At 43.3% G+C, this 24,708-nt stretch overlaps 1 protein-coding gene across 4 annotated transcripts in view; it reads right to left on the bottom strand.

The window, feature by feature from the left end:
* Positions 1 to 3,070: 3,070 nt before the first annotated feature.
* IGSF9 (immunoglobulin superfamily member 9) overlaps positions 3,071 to 24,708 on the bottom strand; it is a 114,504-nt gene continuing 92,866 nt past the window's right edge. For 3 of the 4 annotated variants that reach the window (XM_066609073.1, XM_066609075.1, XM_066609074.1), the window contains exons 18-21: positions 16,920 to 16,965; positions 14,654 to 16,207; positions 11,678 to 11,814; positions 3,071 to 8,984 (exon numbers count right to left, since the gene is read on the bottom strand). In XM_066609073.1, the coding sequence (XP_066465170.1) occupies positions 8,764 to 8,984; positions 11,678 to 11,814; positions 14,654 to 16,207; positions 16,920 to 16,965 (1,958 nt within the window). In that variant the 3' untranslated portion in view covers positions 3,071 to 8,763. Of the gene's footprint in view, positions 8,985 to 10,785; positions 11,572 to 11,677; positions 11,815 to 14,653; positions 16,208 to 16,919; positions 16,966 to 24,708 lie in introns of those variants that run through there. The other variant, XM_066609076.1, reaches the window with a different exon arrangement.

Genomic DNA, 24,708 nt, shown 5'->3' with positions numbered 1-24,708 from the left:
CTAGACGGGGTCGGTTCTCAACAATAAATGATGCTTTTGCTCCGATATTGTAATCACTTACTTATGTCAACGTTTCGGTCACAAAGAGAAGGTTTCCTCCTATTCCGACAACTTCTAGGTGCTTGACTTTTTGACAATGAGTGTGTAATATGTTATATAACTGTTATTACGTTATGTGGGGGGAGATGGGAAAAACATCCAGAAATTCCACCATTATTTTTGGTTTTCGCTTTCATATTGTTCACCATTCGGTACAAATAACATAATCTGATCAGCACGACCGCTGCCATACCGAGTTTATATGGACTTTTATATTTTTTACTACTTTAGCACAATGAGGAAAAACAATTGACTCTGCATCACCGTCATTTTTGTCCAGCAGCGGGGCTGTGTGAGGGCTTGTTTTTTTGTGTGGTACCATTTTGAGGTACATGGGACTTTTGTTTGTCTCCCAAAAACTGTAATAAACAGCAAAAGTAAAATAGCAATTCTAGCATTATCTTTTTTAAATCATTTTTACGGCGTTCACCCTGGAAGATAAATGACAAGATATTTTGATTGTATGTCTAGGTTGTTACAAATGCAGTAACACGGATCACGTGTTGCTTTTTTAAAAATCTTTTGGGGTATTTTATCCATTTAATACAGGTTTGTTGGAAAAAATGAGTGCTTTTTACAAAATTTTTTCTTCGTGGGCTGCATTCACACGAACGTATATCGGCTCAGTTTTCACGCCGAACCGATATACGTTGTCCTCATGTGCAGGGGGGGGGGGGGGATGGAAGAGCCAGGAGCAGGAACTGAGCTCCCGCCCCCTCTCTGCCTCCTCTCCGCCCCTCTGCACTATTTGCAATGAAAGGAGGCGGGATGGGGCGGGGCTAAGTGGTGAGAATTAGCCCCGCCCCATTCCGCCTCTCCCCATTGCAAATAGTGCAGAGGGGTAGAGAGGAGGCAGAGAGGGGGCGGGAGCTCAGTTCCTGCTCCTGGCTCTTCCATCCTCCCCCCCCCTGCATATGAGGACGACATATATCGGCTCGGCGTGAAAACAGAGCTGATATACGTTCATCTGAATGCAGCCTTAAAGAGGTTTTGTCATTAGAAAAAAATCAATACTTACCTATTCTTCCCCCGTCAGTCTTCTTACCGCATCGTCTCCACACCGCTCTTCTCCAGTATCCTTCAGTCCCTCAGGTCACCTCACCGTCAGCCGGCCGGATTCTCTCCTTACGGTGAAGAAGCGTACATTGTCGGCATTCTCCTTCCTGCAGTTCAGTTTACCCGGTCACTAGTGACGTAGCGCTCACTGCTTAGCAGGGAATGCCGAATTCCATGCCAGGCTACTGCCGAGACTGCGCATGCGCGCTGTCGATGGATGACGGAAAGAGCCCTCTCTGCCTGATATCTGCTTACATGCTGCAGTTGCTATTGATTGTGGCATGTAAGGTGTATTGGCCCAGTGCATCTATTCCTGGCCCCCTCCATAAATGTCATACATGTCATGTCTTGTGTAGATGCTCCGTGCAAAAGTGTCTTGTCATTCTGTTATGTGTATTGCACAGCTACAGCAAGTGAGGAGTTAAAGGGGTTCTGACATGAATCAGATCATCTCCCAGCAGGCTCCTCTTCATCCTCCGACGAGCCCCCCCCCCCCCTCCGGGAATCCACACGTGCACAAGTGGAGAGGTGCCCTCTGACAGAAGTCAGGACGGGCCGCGTCTCCACTGCGCATGCGCAGAACTCCGACTTCAACCAGGACGGGCGGGCCGCCCACAGCAAGCACTGCTTGTGATGTGCTTGCTGTGGGCGGCCCGTCCGCTCACCTTGGAAGTGGCTGACGGACAGAGCAGAGCAGGAAGCGGTCATTTTGACCGCTCCTGGTCTGCTTCTAGAAGACACCGAAGAAGATGCCCGACGGAGGGGACATGCCCGGCAATCGGTCCTGGCCAGGCAAGGTGAGTAAAAAAATTTTTTTTTTCGTGTCAGAACCCCTTTAAGTGTTTGCATGAGTCTGGGAGATGCTTGCAACGTATCAATTTGTCTTTTCACGTGGTATGAGTGAGAAGATAAATAGTAGTGTGTGAGAGTGGGAAAAGGTCTTCTGTTCTTCTTCGTTCCTGAGAGAGTGCCAGCCACATGGGGGTACCTTCAACCCTCATGTGGTGAAGAATGGAGGAAGAAGAGAGGTTCCCCGAGAGTGTGTGTTCCAGAGAAGAAAGAGGAGTGAGCCCCCATTGAAGAGAGCGTGAGCAAAAAGCAGGTGGCACTTCCAAAGCGTAGTGCAGAGGTACTCTTTATTCATTTTCCTACGCAGCTGTCCAGATCTAGAGGATCACCGCGTTGAGATGCACCCATTTGTTTTTCACATCCAGCCGTCCTGAAGTCTGGGATCACTGGTGGAGGTACTCTCAAGTTTGTCTAATACCTTCACTGTAAATCATTGTCATTTGTGCCTTGTATACAAGAAGTTGTTCCAGTAAAGTTTTTGCCAGGCCCTAAACGTTCCCAGGGACCCGAGGTACGTTACTCCTATCTGCGGCTCCATTTATTTACCGCCGAAGATCATACCGGTGGGTAATGAAATGGAGGCGTCACCCGTGACATCTGCTATCCCTGTTCTCCAGTTTATTGGGCATCCCTATCCTAGGGGTGTCCAGAAGAGGCTCAGCGCTTCTCTGGCCCAGGCTATGTGTGTCCCTCCGGGATGGAGCCTGGTAAATACCACTCTACCCCCTCCCAGCTCCTCAAAATGTGCCTTGTGTCTGGGGTCACCCTACGGGATGCTACAAAGGGGTTATATTGCCAGGATCTAAGTTTTTTTTTTCCTTTACTCCTTGCAGTTAGAGCAGGAGCCTGGCTGTAAGTAGTCAGCCAAAGCATTAAAAAGATCTATGTCCAGGTTTAAAGCCCATAACTGGGGTCAGTAAAAAGGCTTATTGCGCTCACTAAGGGGTTAATGTCCGTGTACTCCTAAAGCCATAAAAAAATGAAATGCACACACACAAAAAAAAATCTGAAACTTTATTTTCTTCTTAAATGTATTTATTTAATGATTTTTTTTTCAGAACCACAGAAATCTTCCAAAATAGCAAAAAAATTTGTTCTATAAAAATATCTTGTATTTTTCTATACATACAATGCATTTTTTTTTTTACAATACCAGAAAAGTCTCATTGGTACCAGATAGATCTCAAATTCAGTTTAAAAAAAATTACAAAAAAAAAAAAAAATGTTTTTATTAACATTTCCCTTTATACAGAAAATGTAATTTTTTTTGTATTGTTTTTTTTTTATAAAAAGAGAAATTAAAAATGAAACAAGACTGGAGGAAGTCGGAGAGTACAAAGTGTTGGCTTCCTCTTTTTAAGGGTCTTTGGGTTACTCCCCATTTACTGTACAAGTCAAGATTTATAGGGAAGGTCGTGTAAAGGGATTTTTTCTTGAGTGTTTATAAGGAATGTCAGCAGTAGAAGAAATACATGAAATTTACCAGAACAGTCTAACGATAAAGGCTCGCAACATGTGGACGCTGTATCGTTGTGGTGGTCATCGTTGATATTAGTCCTTTTGTACTCTGAATGTCCCTCTCGTCATGCTACTGCTTTACTCTGGGAGGGGATTTTTCCTTGTGCTCACTATCACCCCCTACTGAGTAATGCAGTTTGTATAAGGTGCAAAGAGGAGTGGGGGAAGGGAAGTGACAACTGCTCTAAGCAGATTTCTGGATCAAAAAACTTTGTTGTCACTGTTCAAGTCTATTAAAGGGGTTGTGCCAAGATGGCATCTCCTGTTTATGACATTCATATGTCCTAATAGGGCAGATAAAGCAGGGTCCCAGACCAGAGATGCCCCATAAGAGCAGCTCCCATCTTGGCAGACCTTCTGCCGTCTTGTTATTCATGTGACTGGCCTTCCTGTAATACTATATTTCCCCTGCAGCAGACTGGCCGCTGCTTTCCCTGCGAAATCCGTCATTTGTGACCAGTCTGGGACTTGGGGCAATCTCAAAGGAGTTGTGCATGTTGACAACAACCCTCCAGTCCCAGGACAAAATATTGTCCTACAGAAGGGATGGGACTTATATTACCTGCTCTTGGTTTCCTGTGCAGTGTGCCCTCCACACCACCAAGTTGTCCAACACGACTGCCACACTCTTCTAACTATCTAAGGCACACTGTGTCATGCTCTCTGATTGGCCAGCACTGGTCATGTGAGATACACTGGCTAATCAGAGAACAGGTATAGTACATCGATAGTCTAACCCTACCAATGCACTGTGTGGATTAGGTAGTCGGAAGATTTCGGTGGTCTTCTTGGATGACCAAAAATGGTGTCCAGAATCGGCACATGGGAGGAATAATGGCACAGAAGACGAACGGCTGGTAATAGAACTCCTCCCTTTTGTTCCCTGGACAGACTTTTGGCCCAGGACTGGAGGGACACTTTAAGTTGCTGACTTGACAAAATAAGATGGCTATATTTACGTCACTAGAACTTACTGGTATAATACTGCCCCCTAAAGACATATTAAGTATGAATTTGAACAGGTAGAGGAATATTCATATCTGACTGGAATCGCACTTTGTGTGTAAAAATCTCAGCCAGAAAATGGCAAGAAAGGGCTTTAATTGCCATAACATCCATATGTACGAGATAAAGAGAGCGATGATACAGCACAAAGACTGAGGTACAAAAAACGTAAGAAATGTGGTCAACAAGAAGAACCGGATAGGGCAGAAACGCGGCATCGTTGCCAATAAAGTCCCAGCACTTTACCCTATCTTGATTTACTATCATTTTAATTAATAGCGAGTGATACGAAGATGTCAACCTGATGGATGAGAGGAATACAAATCGAAAGGACCAAAAAGACTGACAAGAGAGACAAGTCAGTAGAAACTTAACAGATAAGTCGCTATGAGGAAATTCTCCGAAGAGAGAACAGTCATCAGAAGAACCTGCAAAAGGACCATAAGTGGGCTGAAGATGAGCAAAGAGGAGAACACGTATCTAGGAAGAGGATCCAGTAAGAGAGACCCGGTAAGAGGACAGTACGTAGACATGGACTGACAAGGAAGGATTTCGGAGAACACTGAGGAAAAGGACAGAATGTATGAAGAAAGGAAAAATATTGAATCTGGTTAAGGGCTGCATGTGAATTTAAAGGGGTTCTCTGGAGAAGTATCGTTACCCGAATCAGCCTACACCATGTGACCAGGTGTAGGAACCAGGTTGCAAGTTAAGGTGCCAGCATGCTGGACCAGGACCAGATTCAGGCAAGTATAATTCTCTCCCAGCCCCTTTAAAGGCGGCCATCCACCTTCTAAAGCTGTCGGCCAATCACTCATTTGGCTATCAGTTATTCTATCCGACTTCTACAAACACATGTACACTTGGTTTGGCCAAGCAAGCAGAAGTGTACTTTCGATAGGGAGAGGGGAATAAGTCTCTGCTAGACTCTGCTAGTAGTGGACAATCTCCTTGTAGAACAAAAGGTCGGGCATATTGAAATTCAACATGCCCGATCCTTCATACCCCATTATCTGCCGAACGAACATTAACAGAACATCAAATTCACATTCGATGGCTGAAATTGTATCGCCACCTTGAGGTGAAGGACACAAAGAAATTTAATAGGAAGAATGGGAGAGCAGAGCAAGGACTAGCAAGAAGTACTGTGAAACCTCTTTGAGATGACCACAGAACATTGCATGGAAAATGGTCTTACAGAGGGTTAGTTCTCTGAAGGAAGATGGACAGTATACATAGTATATAATGGCAATGAAATCTGGACTAGATGAAGGGGTAGTCTACTTAAAGAGGTGGTCTTTTTGGAGAGGTTTCACAGTGTCTTGAAATGGACAGTAATCAGAAAGTAGAAAAGTGGATGAACCTTGGCATGAAGATATGGAGAGCAGAAAACAGTAGGTGAGAAAATAGACATAATTTGGCAAAAGTACATTTGTGAGGAGATACTCCATGAGAAATCGTTGAGGGGAAGGACAAGTTGGTCACGAGAAGGCCCATAGATCTACTGCCAGAGAAAAGCTACACTGGGAGGCAGCGGTCAACAGGCAGTGATGCAAAGAGAAAAGACATGGTGAAAATGCCCTGAGAAAAGAGGCCTATAAAAGAAGAAAAGACAAATGAACGTTCAGGAGCGAAGAGAGAGAACAAAGACGATGACAGCACATCATTAAGAAACTTCTGACATTAACCACAAATGACAACGGAAAAGAATGCATAAAAGATGATAAAATACAGGAAGGAGGGGCTGTGCAGTGCTGCCAGCCAAAAACGGAGTTACAACAATTTTCAGATTTTTTTAGAACTTTTATGACAAAAATCTAAATCTCAAAAACAAACAGTTCTTGGTTATTCTCTGCACTGGTCACTTCCAGCCTGTCCATGTTGTAAAGCTGTGCTCACTGCAGTATGCTGCTTACAATAACACTGTCATTTGTGGATCTTTTTGGATAATGTTGACTTAAATTTGATTTTTTGAAAACAAAATTTTTTTATTTATTTCATTTTGTGCAAAACTGTTTTTTTTTATAAGCGGACCCTTCTGCCACATCGGATATTGTAAATTGGACTTTAAGGAAGTGACTTAAGGTTATATCTGGCGTAACTGAAAGACTCCATTTCTGTAGAACAGTGGTCCCCAACCAGTGGCTCACCGTGCCAGTCCTGAGTGATGGCCATATAACTGATATAATTGTAGACATATCCTAAAGCACCAAACTGCGCCAATCTGGATGGCCCAATACTAGTGTTAACCCTTTCCAATCCAATTTGTATCCTTTTTTTTTCCTAGGGGGCTTAGTCTTTTTCTGCTGTTATACAATGGCGCTATCTGCTGGCTAAAGCCAGTACTGCATGAGGGGACACGTTGGATAGGCTCTGACAGCAGAGAGGCTGGCAATATACAGTAAGAGAACCCCGACGGACGTCTTCCAACATCGTAGCTGTACAGCCTTAAATCATAATGTCTTTATACGTCAGACAGTGGATTGGAGAGGGTTAAACTTATTGGCAAATATTTGCAATTTCACGTTTCCCCACATTTGGGCTTCATGGTGACTTTGGACACAACACATGCTACCGTGCTACATTGCATCCTGATTTAAGTGAAGGTGGTTGTGTTGCATCTTGCAAGTTACTGCGACTTGATAATTACAAGAAATCCATTAAGTTTGGATTCCTTGCAGTTGCTGAGTCGCAATATATTAGAATGTGATGCAGCGGAGCATAATGCGGATTTTGGCAACGCAATGTGTGTTGTGACCAAAGTATCGATAAAATACCTCTTCTGTGTTTAGGAGTTGAATGTGGCTCCCCACCATCGCTCCAAAGTTGACCGCGGCTCACGAGGTTCAAAAGGTTGGGGACCTCTGATCTAGAACAGGATAAGGCCGGTAACAGTCCACCGCGTTTCGGCAACATTTTTGCGTCCGTAACACAGACGGACATGTGTGCTGGCCTGACTGCGGATCTCCTGACCCTAACTCCAACTCAGGCTGGGACACACGTCTGTATTACGGAGACAGAAACGAGGCCGAAATATGGTGGCGTGTCACCGGTTGTTGATGCTCGTAATAAGCACAGCAGTTTTCGCAGCTGCCTGTTCTTAATTTTCTATTAAAGGGGTTGTCTGGGCTCTTTTCATGCGATGACCTATCCTCTGTCCATCAACTACTGATGGCTTATCCAGAGGATAGGTCATCAGTTGGGAAGAGCCCAGACAACCCCTTTAAAGGTGTTTCCAGGGTTGGAAAAACATGGCTGCTCTCTTCCAAAAACTGCGCCATTCCCGCCCATGAGTTGCGTCTGGTATCGTAGCTTACGTTCATTAAAGCGAATAGGGTTGAACTGCAATACCTCACGCAACCTATGAACAAAAGTGGCGCTGTTTATGCCGGCAGCAGCTATGTTTTTCTGATCCTTAACATCCCATTTTAAGTGCTTACGTTTGCTTGCATTTAGGACATACAAATCCATGGGTGACGGAGGTCTTCAGATTTGGTTTTTATTGAGTGTTACTATTTAAGGGTCTCAACGGGCCCCAACAGCGCATTTTCCAAGGGTTTATTTGAACTATAAGACCCCATTAAGTGCCAAAAATGGAACACCAACTGGTCGAATGCGAAATAAAGCCTTTGTAATATTCCATGTTATGCAGCCAAGTGGGAGTAAATCTATCCATAGACACGCTGATAATGTGACCATTATGACCAACAATGATCTTTCCCATCCGTGTTCTCTGCATTTATCTGTTGTGCTCACTTTATCCCCTTGGCTTTATCGCTTACATTGGGCAAACTGAACGAAGGAGGTGTTGCAATAAGTAGCCAATGGCATCCCAATTCCATCAGACAATGCAAAAAATGACAGCAAAACGGAAACAAAACTAAAAACCGGGCCCCTGAGGGGCATCTGGATGCCACCCTGCAGGCAATGGGATACTTTTTATCCCTTCACCATCTAACATGCCAGAGCTGTTGCCTAGCCTCTTCTGTGTTTTTTTTTTTTTTTTTGTGGGACCGCTATGGGATCACAAATGATGCCAAAGTTATTAATCCCATACATTCCACTAATTGTTATAGTGACTCACAATAACCCTGATGTTTATTTGGCCAGTACTGGTAAACATGATGGTAAACACGGACTAGAGATGAAAATACCCCTGATAATGATTTCAGTTACAGTGTCCCTTCTGGTCTTGTTGCACATAAAATGTTCCAGTCTAGGGAACAGCGATGGGGGTCATAACAGTGTCGCTTGCTCAAAACATTCCTCGTAGTCTTTGTTTCTTGTGTGTATTTTCTGTGCTGCCTGTCTACGCCTCTGATATTCTAAAAACTCCTCCTTCAAGGCTGCGCAACGCTCTTCTGGGCTGGACAAAGCCTGAGGGTAACGGCTATCCAACGCGTCTACTGGTCCCGAACCAGCCGGGCATGGAGCCGCCTCTGAGGGAAGCTTTACATCTGCAGAAAAAAAGAAAACCATAAACAGGGAAAGTAGTTAAGTATTTGACATCTACAAAGGCACCTTGTATGAAGAGGCTCAGTCAGTCATATATATTGAGAGGTCTGTGTGCAAAGAGTATTCCCAAACCTGCATAAGTGACTTATTCCCATCGTTCACAAGACTTATGTTTAATATTTATGAAGGTCTATTACACAAATGTAGGGATCAATGCAATTGACTATAAACTGATCGGCTCCTTTATTAGAGCCCCCGGACCTCTCATAATTGGCGCTTCCGTGCATGAAAATTCTCCCTGTGACCCTGGCGTGCGGCATAAAATCACGTGACAAGTTTTCCATGGATCAGTTTTAGTGTGAATCTACATTAGATGGGAAAATCCAGCGAGATGAGCAACTTCCAACGAGGCCGGGTCATCGGTGCTAGACTAGCCAGGTCAGGATGTCACTGCCAACCACGTAGGGTTTTCTCACATAACGGTGTGCCGGGTATACAGAAAATGGCGTGATTGAGGAAAACATTCTGCGAAAGGCGATACTGTGAACGGAAACAACTCGTCACTGAAAGGGGTCAGAGGAGGATGTCAGGAATTGTTCTGACCAATGGGCGCTGCAGAATATAACGCTGTTGCTCCAACTAATGTGTCCGAACGCACAATTCTCCGTTCCTTAGCACAGATGGGTTATAGCAGCAGACAGCAAAATCCAGCTCCATTATGTCTAAGAGAAGCACAAAGGTGAGACTCCAGCGGGCAAAAGAGCGCAAAACTTGTATCACTGAGCAGCGGAAAAAACACTTCTGGACCTCTGTTGGGAGGTCAGAATTTGCTGCAAGCAGCATGAATCGCTGACCCCTTCCTGTTAGCTGGTGAGAACATGTCAGCACCTCCATCTAATCTGCGGCAACTACAAGAAGCTTCCTGTCCGCAGGGGCCGATATTCCTGAAGAACCATTCCATCACCTGGTGGGATCTATGCCACAATAAATTGCTGCGATTCTGAAGGCCAGAGGAGTCCAACGCTACTAGATGGGGGTCTAATAAAGGGGCCATTCAGTGTATATAGCGTGTAACATCCAACTGCTCTCTCGTCAAGCCTGTACTCACGCATTTTAGCTCTCACAATCATTCCATGATCAGGCTATAGAAATATGGGCTAATTCAATGCACAATAAACTCGTCACCGGGTGTATGAGGGGATGGAAAGTTTTAAAGCCGCCCTCTCTTTGGCAAGGAAGGCTCCATATCCCCAAGGAGCAATTACTGTAATTACACACAGATTGATGTTTTTCTTGTAAAACCCTTGTCTTGTTCCATTCTAAGCCCCGGGCCTTGTGAGGAAACATCCATGTATTTTCCATGTAGGAGCTAGTCTATCCCATGGGGGATCCTCAGAAGAGAAAATGTTGGATTAGGATTAAGAGAAGTAATGTGAAGAAGACTCCTCAGACTTGGCCAAGGCGGCATTTTTATAAGGATGTGGAGGGGGAGAGGTAGCGATCAGCTGCTTCACTGAATGGCAGTGTCATCCAAGTGCGTGGGACCAATTAGAGCAAGTGACTTCTTCAGCTTACCTCCCAACTTCAGAATAATGAAAAAAGGGACAACTGTCGTGGTGAGAGTAGAGCACGGTAGCAAATTTTTGTGATACGCCCCTTTTATGAAAAACCACGCCTTCTTTATCCCATAATAGTGCCCTTCAATGTCTCCTTATGGCCTCGTTTATTAATAATGCCCCTCATACCCCATTTAATTTTAAAAAATGCCCTTTTGCAGCCAAGAAAAAAAAAAAAAAACTGCTATACTCCACTGCATTGCTCCTCTGCCTCCCGGAAAACGAAGAAGGGAAATAAAAGAATTTTAGTGGGCTTTGCTGAGATGAACCACCCATGGTTTGGGTTCACGCCAAACCAAACCTTCAGCAAAGTTCGTCCCGAAATAGGGTGTCCTACTGTTTCAGTTCACTCAACACTATTAAGCACAGCCAACCTAATGTGCATCTAGATGACCTAATTTCGATCAGGCGCTTCTTTCCGTGTGACACTTCTACCCAACGTCTCGCGATTCCACCTTCTAGATCTCTGACATTTTAGACTGAGGCCTCAGATGCCCCTAATCAAGTTTTCTTTCTGGGAAATGGCAGGATTTCCAGGCAATCCCTACACTGGGCCTCCTGGAAACCTTCAGCGTGTGACCATTAATTACCCCCATGGGAGAGCCGAACATTTCCCCTCATAGATGTTACATGACAAGATTTGTTGTCCTCCGGAATAAAGCAGAGGGGGCTGTGATCTCTGTACTTGACCAATGTTCTACAAAGACCCTGAGGACACCCAGCTGGCATTGAGGAGCTTGTGTCATTTTAATTCACTTTGACGGTACAATTAATAGCATCACATGGACTGGTAACTCCACAGACTGCAACTAAGCGAATGGAAAAATCAATTGGTGTCGCTGGGTCGAATGCATTTTCTAGGTCAAGCTCTGAGGCTTTCTTCTTCATTCACATCCAAAGCTACATTCAAAATGATGGCATTGCTGGGGAGCGGTGGAAGGTATGGACGTGGTCATAAGGGTCACAGCATATGCTGCAGGTAAATGACAGAGACAGCCGTTGTTAATGCAGCACCAGATGAGACTGGAGTGGAAGAGATAATGTATCTTTAAATATAAAATACATGATGATCAACTCACTTTGTCTTTCTACCTCCCTTGCAGAGATGGTTTGGCCACTGTTACCACTCCGATAGACCTGGAGAGCATCCAGAAGATCAACTTCAAGGGTAAACTCAGAGTCCCATTCATAATTCTCGTCCACAGATGTATTTCTCCTGTACAGAACACAAGTATATGTGATGTCCGATAGAGTCTGAAGGGGATTTATATAATATATATTACAAATACATAGAAGATATATTCTTGTACATAGGAGCATACCGCCCCCTATGTACAAGAATATAACTACTATAATACTGTCCCCTATGTATAAGAATATAACTACTATAATACTGCCCCCTATGTACAAGAATATAACTACTATAATACTGCCCCCTATGTACAAGAATATCACTACTATAATACTGCCTCCTATGTACAAGAATATAACTACTATAATACCGCCCCCTATGTACAAGAATATAACTACTATAATACTGTCCCCTATGTATAAGAATATAACTACTATAATACTGCCCCCTATGTACAAGAATATAACTACTATAATACTGCCCCCTATGTACAAGAATATAACTACTATAATAATGCCCCCTATGTACAAGAATATAACTACTATAATACTGCCCCCTATGTACAAGAATATAACTACTATAATACTGCCCCCTATGTACAAGAATATAACTACTATAATAATGCCCCCTATGTACAAGAATATAACTACTATAATACTGCCCCCTATGTACAAGAATATAACTACTATAATACTGCCCCCTATGTACAAGAATATAACTACTATAATAATGCCCCCTATGTACAAGAATATAACTACTATAATACTGCCCCCTATGTACAAGAATATAACTACTATAATACTGCCCCTATGTACAAGAATATAACTACTATAATACTGCCCCCTATGTACAAGAATATAACTACTATAATACTGCTCCCTATGTACAAGAATATAACTACTATAATACTGCCCCCTATGTACAAGAATATAACTACTATAATACTGTCTCCTATGTACAAGAATATAACTGCTATAATACTGCTCCCCTATGTACAAGAATATAACTACTATAATACTGCCTCCTATGTACAAGAATATAACTACTATAATACTGCCCCCTATGTACAAGAATATAACTACTATAATACTGCCCCCTATGTACAAGAATATAACTACTATAATACTGCCCCCTATGTACAAGAATATAACTACTATAACACTGCCTCCTATGTACAAGAATATAACTACTATAACACTGCCTCCTACATACAAGAATATAACTACTATAATACTGCCCCCTATGTACAAGAATATAACTACTATAATACTGCCCCCTATGTACAAGAATATAACTAATATAATACTGCCCCCTATGTACAAGAATATAACTACTATAATACTGCCCCCTATGTACAAGAATATAACTACTATAATACTGCTCCTTGTGTACAGGAATATAACTACTATAATACTGCTCCCTATGTACAAGAATATAACTACTATAATACTGCCCCCTATGTACAAGAATATAACTACTATAATACTGCCTCCTATGTACAAGAATATAACTACTATAATACTGCCTCCTATGTACAAGAATATAACTACTATAATACTGCCCCCTATGTACAAGAATATAGCTACTATAATACTGTCCCCTATGTGCAAGAATATAACTATGTACAAGGGGCAGTATTATAGTAGTTATATTCTTGTACATAGGAGGCAGTATTATAGTAGTTATATTCTTGTACATAGGGGGCAGTATTATAGTAGTTATATTCTTGTAGATAGGCGGCAGTATTATAGTAGTTATATTCTTGTAGATAGGCGGCAGTATTATAGTAGTTATATTCTTGTACATAGGAGGCAGTATTATAGTAGTTATATTCTTGTACATAGGGGAGCAGTATTATAGTAGTTATATTCTTGTACATAGGAGGCAGTATTATAGTAGTTATATTCTTGTACATAGGAGGCAGTATTATAGTAGTTATATTCTTGTACATAGGGGAGCAGTATTATAGCAGTTATATTCTTGTACATAGGAGACAGTATTATAGTAGTTATATTCTTGTACATAGGAGCAGTATTATAGTAGTTATATTCTTGTACATAGGGGGCAGTATTATAGTAGTTATATTCTTGTAGATAGGCGGCAGTATTATAGTAGTTATATTCTTGTAGATAGGCGGCAGTATTATAGTAGTTATATTCTTGTACATAGGAGGCAGTATTATAGTAGTTATATTCTTGGACATAGGAGCTGTATTATAGTAGTTATACTCTTGTACATAGGAGCAGTATTATAATAGTTATATTCTTGTACATAGGGGGCAGTATTATAGTAGTTATATTCTTGTACATAGGGAGCAGTATTATAGTAGTTATATTCTTGTACATAGGAGCAGTATTATAGTAGTTATATTCTTGTACATAGGGAGCAGTATTATAGTAGTTATATTCTTGTACACAGCAGGCAGTATTATAGTAGTTATATCCTTGTACATAGGGGGCAGTATTATAGTAGTTATATTCTTGTACATAGGGGACAGTATTATAGTAGTTCTATTCTTGTACATAGGGGGCAGTATTATAGTAGTTATAGTCTTGTACATAGGCGGCAGTATTATAGTAGTTATATTCTTGGACATAGGAGCAGTATTATAGTAGTTATATTCTTGTACATGGGGGCAGTATTATAGTAGTTATATTCTTGTACATAGGGAGCAGTATTATAGTAGTTATATTCTTGTACATAGGGGGCAGTATTATAGTAGTTATATTCTTGTACATAGGGGGCAGTATTATAGTAGTTATATTCTTGTACATAGGGGGCAGTATTATAGTAGTTATATTCTTGTACATAGGGGGCAGTATTATAGTAGTTATATTCTTGTACATAAAGGGCGGATCAATTCATTCAGCTAGTCTTTCAGAGGATCATACCTTAAGATGCTCTAATAGGCTATTTAGCTTACCTATTGCTTACAGTGGCCAACAAAGAGTCCTTTCTGTGTCTATAGTCCTCAGCACTGGAGCCCTGGGATCCTCCTCCACTGTACCAACTAGATGTTTCACCTAATGGTGAGTTGAGGTAGCTGCCCCCCACAGACTGTGCCAAAGAGGGGGGTCTAAGGAACGAAACACTTCCTCTGCCACTGCTCTGGCTGGTGAGACTGCTACGCATTACCTTCTCAGAGCCATGCAAAAAAAGGGCTCTGTCTACCGGTGGCCTTTGTTTTTCCAGAGCGTGAAAGTCTGTGAACACTGAGAGTGGCTGGTCCTTTAAGGAACATTCAAAGTGAGGAGGATTATGATGGCCAACTCTACTATCCAGGTGGGCATTTCCATGGTCCCAGTGTGCTCTTTGCCCTACCTTTAAACGTTCAACATTTTCTGGTGGTTGAGTCCACATGAGGCTACCAGGTAAAATTGCTTTTGCAGGTCCCAAATTAGGCTCCGGTGGTTTCAGAAATGACTTAACAGGCACAGATTGCTCTTGTTTGCAGCTCAAGTAGTCAAGAGACAACAACTGGTGGGGAGCACAGGGTGAGTCTTCTTTTCGAATCCCACTTGTGCCATCAACATCCATTAATGTCCTATCATCCAAATGTCCACTATTAGAAGATTCTTTATTATCAGTCTCGGAGGAGCTTGCCTCTGACGTTCTAGTCTGAGCTTCGTCTTCCACAGGCCAGTCTCCGTCCACGCTCATCTCCTTGAAGAAAGGTAAACTCAAGTACTGGAGAATGCCGCTCTGCGTGGACAAGCTATGTCTCAATTGGCTTACTTGGTCGCTGAGAACTAAGGGTTTCTGTAACAGTAAAGAAGGTGCTCTAATTACTGTGCTCAATGACGAGAAACAGTCAGTCTCTGATTCTCTGAGTGTGGAAAGTGTCCTCTCCAATTCACCTTCCATTTGAGCAGACTCTCCACATCGTGCCTCTTCTACCTGACTATATGGAAGGGTCACAGAAGAAGTCACAGGACTAATGTCTGGGATTCTGAAGGGTTTCGCTTCATCTAAAGGGCTGCTGCTGCAACCAAAATATCTCCCTTGACGGTACCCGGAATCTCTTGCTTCCTTACGAGCCTGGCCTGTAGCCTTTGGTCTCATCTTCACTTCGTCTCTCCAGGATTCTGCCAGTCGCTCGGGTAATTGACAGACCTGCAAGTATGTTTTGGCTTGTGAGCATTGGCTCAGGTCAGAGGAGCCCCTGGCATTGAACTCCGGATATAGATCAGTCTCCGTCACATAAGGAAAGCCTCGGATGCTGCCTCTATTTGGCCTAGTGTCAGTCTCCACCACGAAACGCCCATCAGGTCCGCGGCTTATCCTCTCCAAAGGAACACACTCTCCGACATGACTCTCGTAAATGGTGTATCTGCCAGTCATGCTGCTTCCATGGCTTACACCGAGGTTATTCACAGTCTTCTCACCCAAGTGGAGAGACTTGCGGAAGCTTTCATATGGTGACACTTGAAGCTTGAGCCTCACGAGACTGTCGGGGCTGTTAGAACCATTAGTATTTCTGAGAAATGAGATAAAAATAAAATAATTTTATCAAAAAGTTACTTTAAGAAAAAAATAAATAAATAAAAGGAAAAGGGTGAAAATGTCACTAAAAAAGGTACATTCCAGCTAATGACTAATGTGTTCTAAGTAAAAGAAGCAAAAAACGGTCTTAACTATCTTTCCACAGTCGACTCTTCCATTGAGGATGCAAGCTATTTTTGATCGATTTCAGAACCGATTCGGCTGGACAGAAATGGAAGTTGACATCTTAAATAGAAAATCAGCAGCCGTTTGACAAAAACAAGAGTTTACCCACAGCAACCCACCAGAGAAAAAGAAAAAATCATATAAAGTTGGTGCGTTTCAAAAAGATATCCGACCAACTCAAGGGGCAATTAAGTTTTGTCGAAAATGATCTTAAATGAAGGCTTTCATAATTCACTGCGATTATTTACAAGAACATTTTTTTTTAAAGAGGGCCTCCAAGTCACCATGATCCTACTCTAGGTGAACACTAAAGGTCTGCATGACTGTGAAGGAGATGTATGAACATGAAGACACGACACCATTCGATTTGGACTTGCAACCACCATATGTCTACTCTGTCGTTGACTTGGTGGTTGGAGAGTAAAGACGATAGCAAAAAAAAATTGCAAATGACCGAAGCTACAGACAGGCAGCATGGAATGAGTGAACGGGTAGTGACGTATGAGCATGAAGACACTTACTGTGAAGGAGAAGCTTTCTTGGGTTGGGAGAAGACCATTGGTGCATCTGGAAGGTTATGAGAACACAACAGGGATCAATGAGGAGTAGAACTCGAGCCAATGTGACCTGTACGTCTAGTGACTTACTTATCATCTGGATGTATCTAAGCTAACTAAAGAACTTAATCCCAAAAAACACTTGGCTCTAACCCAAGTCAAGGCGTCCTAAAAGCCTCTGATTTGAAATCTGTCTTGTACATAAACCACTAGAGAGGACTATTTCTAAGTGATTTTAGTAAAAGCCAAGAAAAAAAAAAGAAGCTACTAAAATTGGGCTTAGTGCTTGCAAAATTAGCTCGGATAAAAAGTAGGGGTGTTGCCTACAACTTTCACTCTTCTTACTGGTAGTCAAAAAGAAATAAAAACTTGACTTGTTGCTATGCACAACACCTCCACTACTTTAGTTCTCATACATGAAATCCTATGTACATATATAGCAGGGCTGAGTTTGTCAATTTATATTCAGTGTGCCATCATAATGCATTATCAGAGGTTTAAAGAAGTAATATTCGGCACTGCTACATCTGTATTCTTAGTAATGCACGTTCAGCATATAAAGGGATTGTCTTGGACTGAACTACTGATGGTCTATCCTTGGGGTACATCATCAATAGTTGAATGGTGATGGACCACCACCCGGGATCCTTGAAGATCAGCTGTTATCTAGTATGGCGTCGGACGCTGACAGCTCCATACACATTGCAGTGGCCTGGGTTGGTAATGACGTCAACGGGAATTGTACCTGGAACGCAAGACCAACCTGGGCCGCTGCAATGAGAATGAAGTTGTCAGCTTCCGTCTCTGGGGGACTCCGAGCAACAGACCTAGCCCCCTCCTCCCGATCAACCATCGATGACCTGTCCTGTGGATGGGTCACCAATAGCTGAGACCCAGACAGCCCCTTTAAAAGGGAACCTGTCAGCCCTTTTTACCAGACTAAACCAAGCCCAGCGCGAGAATTCTCACATACATTTCTTTAGAAAACTTATTTTTCCATGTCTCTTTATAAGCCCATACCTGAGGAACTGCTATTTAAGAAGTTCCTACATGGCATGTAAATTAGGCATAGTGGTCAAATGGGCAGACTGGACCATTTCTTTTCTGCAAGCTTTGCTGGTAAGTTCTCCCTTCTCTTCCCACACAGCACTCATCTGCACATGCGTGGGTCAGTGACCACACAGCGGCATGAGAAGAGAGGGAAAGACTTAAGGGAAAGGCTTGCACGAAGGAGGGGGTCCGGTCCGCCCACTTGACCACTCTGCCTAATTTACATACTGTGCAGCAACGTTTTAAATAGCGGTTCCTCAGGTATGGATTTATAAACAGACATGGGAAAATGCATTTTCTATACAGGTATAGGTGATAATTCTAGCGCTAGGCTTGGTTTAGTGCGGTAAAAAGTGCTAACGGGTTCCCTTTAAGTATGGCTGGTCCTCGTACAACGCACCAGTCCAGATGAGGACACTTCTTCCTGGAAGAATGTGTTTTCAGCAAGGCAAAGTCTACGTGATCTGAAACCAAGCATTACGTCTCCAGAATCATGCTAGTCACGTGGCACATACTTGGTCAGCTGTTTTTGGAAATTGGTTCCAGTCTATTGGCGATCTAAGACCATGTGCTTTGGTTTTTGGCCACCGACTCCTTATAAGAGCATACTGCTAGGTACTGAAAACTGAAGTCGTAGCTTAGACCTAAAGATGCTTGAAAGGATAGTAAATCCTGTGCATTGAGGGCCTATGGTACGGAGAACAGACATGTAGAACCATAGAAGTCATTGCAATTTGAGTTTTTAGGCCAAAACTCATAATCTCAAAAACCTGTGGTCCTCTGCTCCAGATCTACTGATCTATGAATGTTCCAACATGTTTAGTAGTATGACAGGGGACATGCAGGGTGAACACAAAAGCAGGGGTCACATAACGTACACATCAAGGTAAAGAAATATGGACCCCACACAGGCCGGGCGCATACTCCAATCCCCAAAAAAACTAAAAGAATACAATGTTTAGGTGGAGCTGATGAATGGTAGACAACACATCACTGTGGTAGCACCGTACTCATCATGCATATCTGCAGTCGTGGAGTAATGGAATGATTCGAGTGGAGCCAATGGTTGTATATCCATCGGGAAAACAATGAGATACCTTACGTATCTGAGGAACTAAATATTTGGGAACTGAGCACGAATTATGACTTGTGCTGTAATCTGCCTGAACTTGCAGCAGATTCCTTTGGGCAGAAACACTACAGCCTTTAGAAGGACATGAATAGAGAATGATATTATACCGCTTCTCTTCAGCATGGTGAGGCTGTATGACGCCTGTCCTACTTCTGCAGCCGTGTCTGCGTAACCTACGATCAACTAGATAAACATACTTTATTTTACTAAGCCTACCGATTCCAAAACTGGGCTCCTTCTTCAGGTCTCAAAAATACAGACTATGTATTTGTTTTTTGAATTGAAAAATTCTACCCTTGGGCTTCAGGACTATACAGGACGGCACCATATACACTATGTTGACAAAAGTATTGCCCCCACCAATCCTGCAGTGTCAGGTGATGTGTGAGCATTAGGTATAGAGGAGATCCCAGTACAGGAACCATCAGATGCCACCAGGTGTAGAGCTGAGAACGGGGTCTGGTGGTGGGATGTCACCAACCAATCAGTAAGGGACGTTACAGCACTTTTTGACCTTCGAAAGTCCACTGTTGGCCATGTTATTGGAAGATGGAGACCATCTGGTGTGTGCGGTGCCGCCACGTTCAGGGAGACTTCATAGGCTGACAGAATGTGGACAACGAAGCCTTGTACGAGCTGTACAGATATCACACACATCACACTCGCTCAGGAGGTCACACAGGTCATTAGAACCTCCATTAGTACCAGAACGATCCATAGGGAACTACATGCGAAAGGTTACCATGGACAAGCGGTGAATACACAGCGGCGCCTGCAATGGTGCTTGGAGCGACGAACTGTAAGTGAGTGGAACAAGTATCACACTACACCATCTTTCGATCAGATGACCGCACTTGGGTGTGGTGGTTGCCTGGAGAGGGGTGAAGTTTGGAGGAGATTCTCATATGGTGTGGGGATGTGTCTGCTTAGAAAGATTAGAGCTATTGGTTATAGTGAAGACCACCCTCAACACCAATGGGTACAGATAGATTCAAGACAATGTGGCATCACCTACCCTGTCGTAATAATTTTGTATACCTCTGTGTCTCCACCAACATGACCGAGCACCATGTCATACAGCACGCAGTGTTGAGGAGCAGAACATCTGCAAACTTCATTGGCCGGACCAGAGTCTCAATCCCATCGAGCATCTTTGGGTCAAACTCGACTGCCATATCCATGTATACCCAGCATACCCATCATCCCCCGCATCACTGAATCTAGAAATGGAGGCAAATTCCTGCACATATCTATGGGAATTTGGTGAAAACCGGCCAAGGAGGGTTACTGCAGTCATTGAGACCAAAAGAACCCCAACACTGTATGGAGAAAAGTCAATAAAATCAAATTTCATCATCTTCTAGGTGCGTCCCAATACTTTTGTCAACATAGTGTACAATACTGGATTTTTTTCATCATAATGTATAATCTATTGTACCAGCATGTCATAATAGAAGTGATCCTATTCTATGATATCAGACCCGGTGTAAGTAAAGCCAACCATAGAAAAAAAAGATTTGAACCGCTTGAGACAAGCATCCTGATGTTCATTCTTGGACACATCCATGGAAGAATATTAAAAATATAATGTTTTCATTGCCACACATGGGAACCTCCCGGATTAACTGTTAAACACAACAATTATTGCGTTAATGACTGAGGAAAGACTTGGGGGCTCGTCCGGGGCAGATTTCAATTTCTTGGAAATAATCATCAAAATTGGTGCAGAGATTATTGGCCTAAATTCCACTGCAACTATGGCAAATTTAACTTGGAATACATCCTTTTTACTTTCCTCGCCATCATACATAACATTTTGGGCTATGTAGACATACTCTGATGTGCCAAAACTCATGGGAAAGAAACAACTATCACATAGGACCCTTTCTCGCACAGAGGAGTGCAGAAACTCAATGTGGCATCAATAAGTAGATAGAAGATGTTTGGAGGGATGTTGCGCCATATGTATAGCCAACCACAGCTCCGTAGTATCTGTAGGTGCAAAATCTCAGGTGTAAATGGAGCTCTCCAGCACATCCCATAAATGCTCAATTGGGCTCCTGTTGGGTGAACATGTAGGCTGCACCTTTCATAGGAACTCTCCAGAACGCTCCTCCAACCAATTCTGGAAAACCTAGGCCAATGGCACTGTGCATAATCTTGCTAGAATATTCCATCCTTGTGGGGAAACATGAAGTCTATGAAGGGCTACAAATAGTCACCAAGTAGTGAAAGATAGTGGGCAGCAGTTAATGACATGTTTAGGTGGACCCAATCCATAGCAAGAGAACATACTCCACACCAGTATGGAGCCATCACTAGTCTTCACAGTGCCTTGTTGACCACTGGGGTCCATGGCTTCATTCGGTCTGCGCCACACATTAACCCCTAGCATCAGCCCAAAACAATCGGTACCGTGACTCATCAGACCACACCACATGTTGCCAGTTCTCTAGGGTCCAGTTACCAACCTCACAAGCCCAGGTGAAGCGCTGTGTCCGGTGTTGTGGTGTTAATAGAGATGCTCTGGTGGGTCTTCTGCTCCAATATCCCATTGATGATAAATATAGCTGCACTGACCTGTAGGATATACGTGTGTGGGGTCTCCTGCACTGACCTGCGAGATATGCACGTTGGGTCTCCTGCACTGACCTGCGAGATATGCACATTGGGTCTCTAGTGCTGACCTGCGGGATATGCGTTTGGGGCCTTCTGCACTGCATGTGGATGTGATTTCTGCTGGAGTCGACTGTCTATTCACACAGACAATGCTAACCAGGTGCCACCATTCGTGATCTTTAAGCACCTGTGGTTGGCCACTGCACTGTCCACTGTAGGTGATAATTTACTGTATGAAGTATTCCTAGAACACATGTAACATTATGGATTGAGGGATGGTAAATGCCCACACAACTTCAGAAATGGGATGTCCCATCCGTCTATCACACCTCGTTCCAACTCTGATAGTTCATGTCGGCTCGCCATGAGCATGCTGGCCAGTGTTTAACCTCACAACTTACACAGGCGTGGGCATTTCCAAGCATCATCTGACGTAACACCACTTCATCATCAATTTATATACTGCTATCCCATGACCTTTGGCACGTCAGTGTATTTTCCTAATTGTTACCTGGGGGCTCGTCCGGGACCATAAGATTTCTAAGAAATCAATGTAGAGATTAATAAGCCCAAACTTTGAAGCATTTCCACCTATGGAAATTACACCCTAACTACTCCTTCTCAAAGAACTACCCTCCCCCGTTATCATACATTTTGCTGTGTAAACCGGGTTCCCTAACCAATTTTTTCTACGTCTCGTATTTGTACAGTCGTGGCTAAAAGTTTTTGAGATTGACACAAATTTTGGTTTTCACAAAGTTTGCTACTTCAGTGTTTCCAGATCTTGCAGTCAGATGTTTCTATAGTTACTGAAGTACAATTATCAGCATTTCGGAAGTTTTTAACCTTTTCTTGACAAATACATCCAATTTAGGTGAAGACTCAGTTTTTTACAGTGTTGACTCTTTGGCCGGATGCACACAAGCATATTTGTACTGCGGGATCCGTAGCGGATGTTCGCCTCAGGATCCCGCAGCAAATACTGCCTATAGACATGCTATGTAAAATCGCTTTTCTCTGCCCAGGAGTGGAAATCAACTGTGATTTTCCGCTTGCAGGGGGCAAATCGAAGCATGTTCTAGTTTGGTGCGGGCCTCGCATGGATGGCTTCCATTGAACTCAATGAAAGCCGTCCGTCCCATGACCCTTCTGCAGTAAGCAGTGCACATGGGCCGTGGGATCCGCGTCATCTCCTAGCAATGGTGCGTCACACTCTGTACTGCACATGTGCACCAGCACGACGGGCGGCACATCCGCAGTGCAGAAGCCGCCTGCGCACGAATACAGCGGACAGGTACGCGGGGGTCACAGGGTTGGATTGTGCTGCGAGATCTCGCAGACGGAATCTGACCCGTTTGTGTGTAGGTGGGCTTATTCTTTAAGACTTCTGCACTTTGCCCGACATGCTGGATATCAGCTTCTGGCCCAAAACCTGACTGATGATGACCCGTTCTTCCTAATCAGGGCTTGGAGTTTATCACAATTTCTGTGTTTTTGTTTGTCCTCCCACTTTTTGAGGATTGACCACAGGTTCTCAGTGGGATGGGATCTGAGGAGTTTCCTGGCCACATACCCAAAATGTCAATGTTTTGTTCACCGAGCCTCTTAGTTATCACTTTTGTCTTGTGACATGGTGTCCATTATGCTGGAGGAAGCATTGTTTATCACCTGTCCTCCTGGATGGTTGGGAGAAGTTGCTCTTGGAGGAGGTTCAGATACCATTCTTTGTTCATGACGGGGTTCAAGGGGGGGTGCAGCAGGCCTGGACAGGCAATTAGGGCTTAGTTTTGGTGCTGTAGCTATGCACTGAACTTGGTTCTGGTGCTGTATTTATGTACTGTGCTTTTTTCTGGTGCTGTATCTATGTACTGAGCTTTGTTCTGGTGCTGTATTTATGTACTGTGCTTGGTCCTAGTGCTGTATCCATGTACTGAGCTTGGTTCTGGCACTGTATTTATATTATGATGTTGGCTCTGTTGCTTTATTTATGCGTTGAACTGTTCTACTAAAATATATTTGGAGTATTGAAATTGTTTTACTGGACTATTAGCTTAAGGATAATTTTCTATGCTGCGTTACATCATAGGTATTTCACATGAATGATTTAATCACCCAGGTAGGGAACATGTTGTTAAAATTTTGAGTCTCACCCCTAAAAGCACCTCTTCCTGATCGTTGGAACAGAGAGCCAGAAATCCCAAACGCAGATGTGACAGTGCATGCCACAACTTGTAGTACCGTGGCTGTCCAGCAGGGGGGTTGTGCCACATTTAACTCTCTGATTGGTGAGAGTCTGACCGCTGGGACCTCCACTGATCATGAGATGTCCCCCCATGTGAATGCAGGGGTGGAAAAGCATGCATTCTGCCACTATATTCCTTTTTTTTGAACTGCTGAAGAGGGCTGAGTAAAGGACTTGTCTATGTCAATCCCATTAAAAATGTGTAGTGCAGCAGCGCTTCTGCTTCACCTCCACCCCATTCATTCATTGGGGGTATACGGGACCCCCATACTCATGATCCATGTGGGTCCAAGTGATTGGACCCTTGCCAATCACTTATCCCATATTCTGTGGACAGGGAAATAAGTGTAAAGGCCCATTCACACTGGGCGAGTATTAAATGCGAGTTCTGTCCGAGTTTGTAACTGGGCAAACTCAGACAGAACTCAGACCCATTGAAATCAAAGGGTTTTTGAAGACAAGTATTTTTCTTTCCACGACCAATGTTGCGTGTACCCACTGCCTTGGATGAGAAATGGTCTCTGGATGCTTTCCTGTTGGCATGACACAGGACCGATGGTAGCGTTCGCTCGCCCTAGATCTCCGTCCCACTGAGAACCTGCGGTCAATCCTCAAAAAGCGGGTAGACAAAAAAAACCACAAAAATTGTGATAAACTCCAAGCACTAATTAGGAAGAATGTGTTGTCCTTAGTCAGGATTTGGCCCAGAA

This window comes from Eleutherodactylus coqui, chromosome 6, assembly GCF_035609145.1.
Source record: "Eleutherodactylus coqui strain aEleCoq1 chromosome 6, aEleCoq1.hap1, whole genome shotgun sequence".
NCBI lineage: Eukaryota > Metazoa > Chordata > Amphibia > Anura > Eleutherodactylidae > Eleutherodactylus > Eleutherodactylus coqui.
Note: the sequence above shows the minus strand (reverse complement) of the source record. Positions and strands in the feature narration are given on the sequence as shown.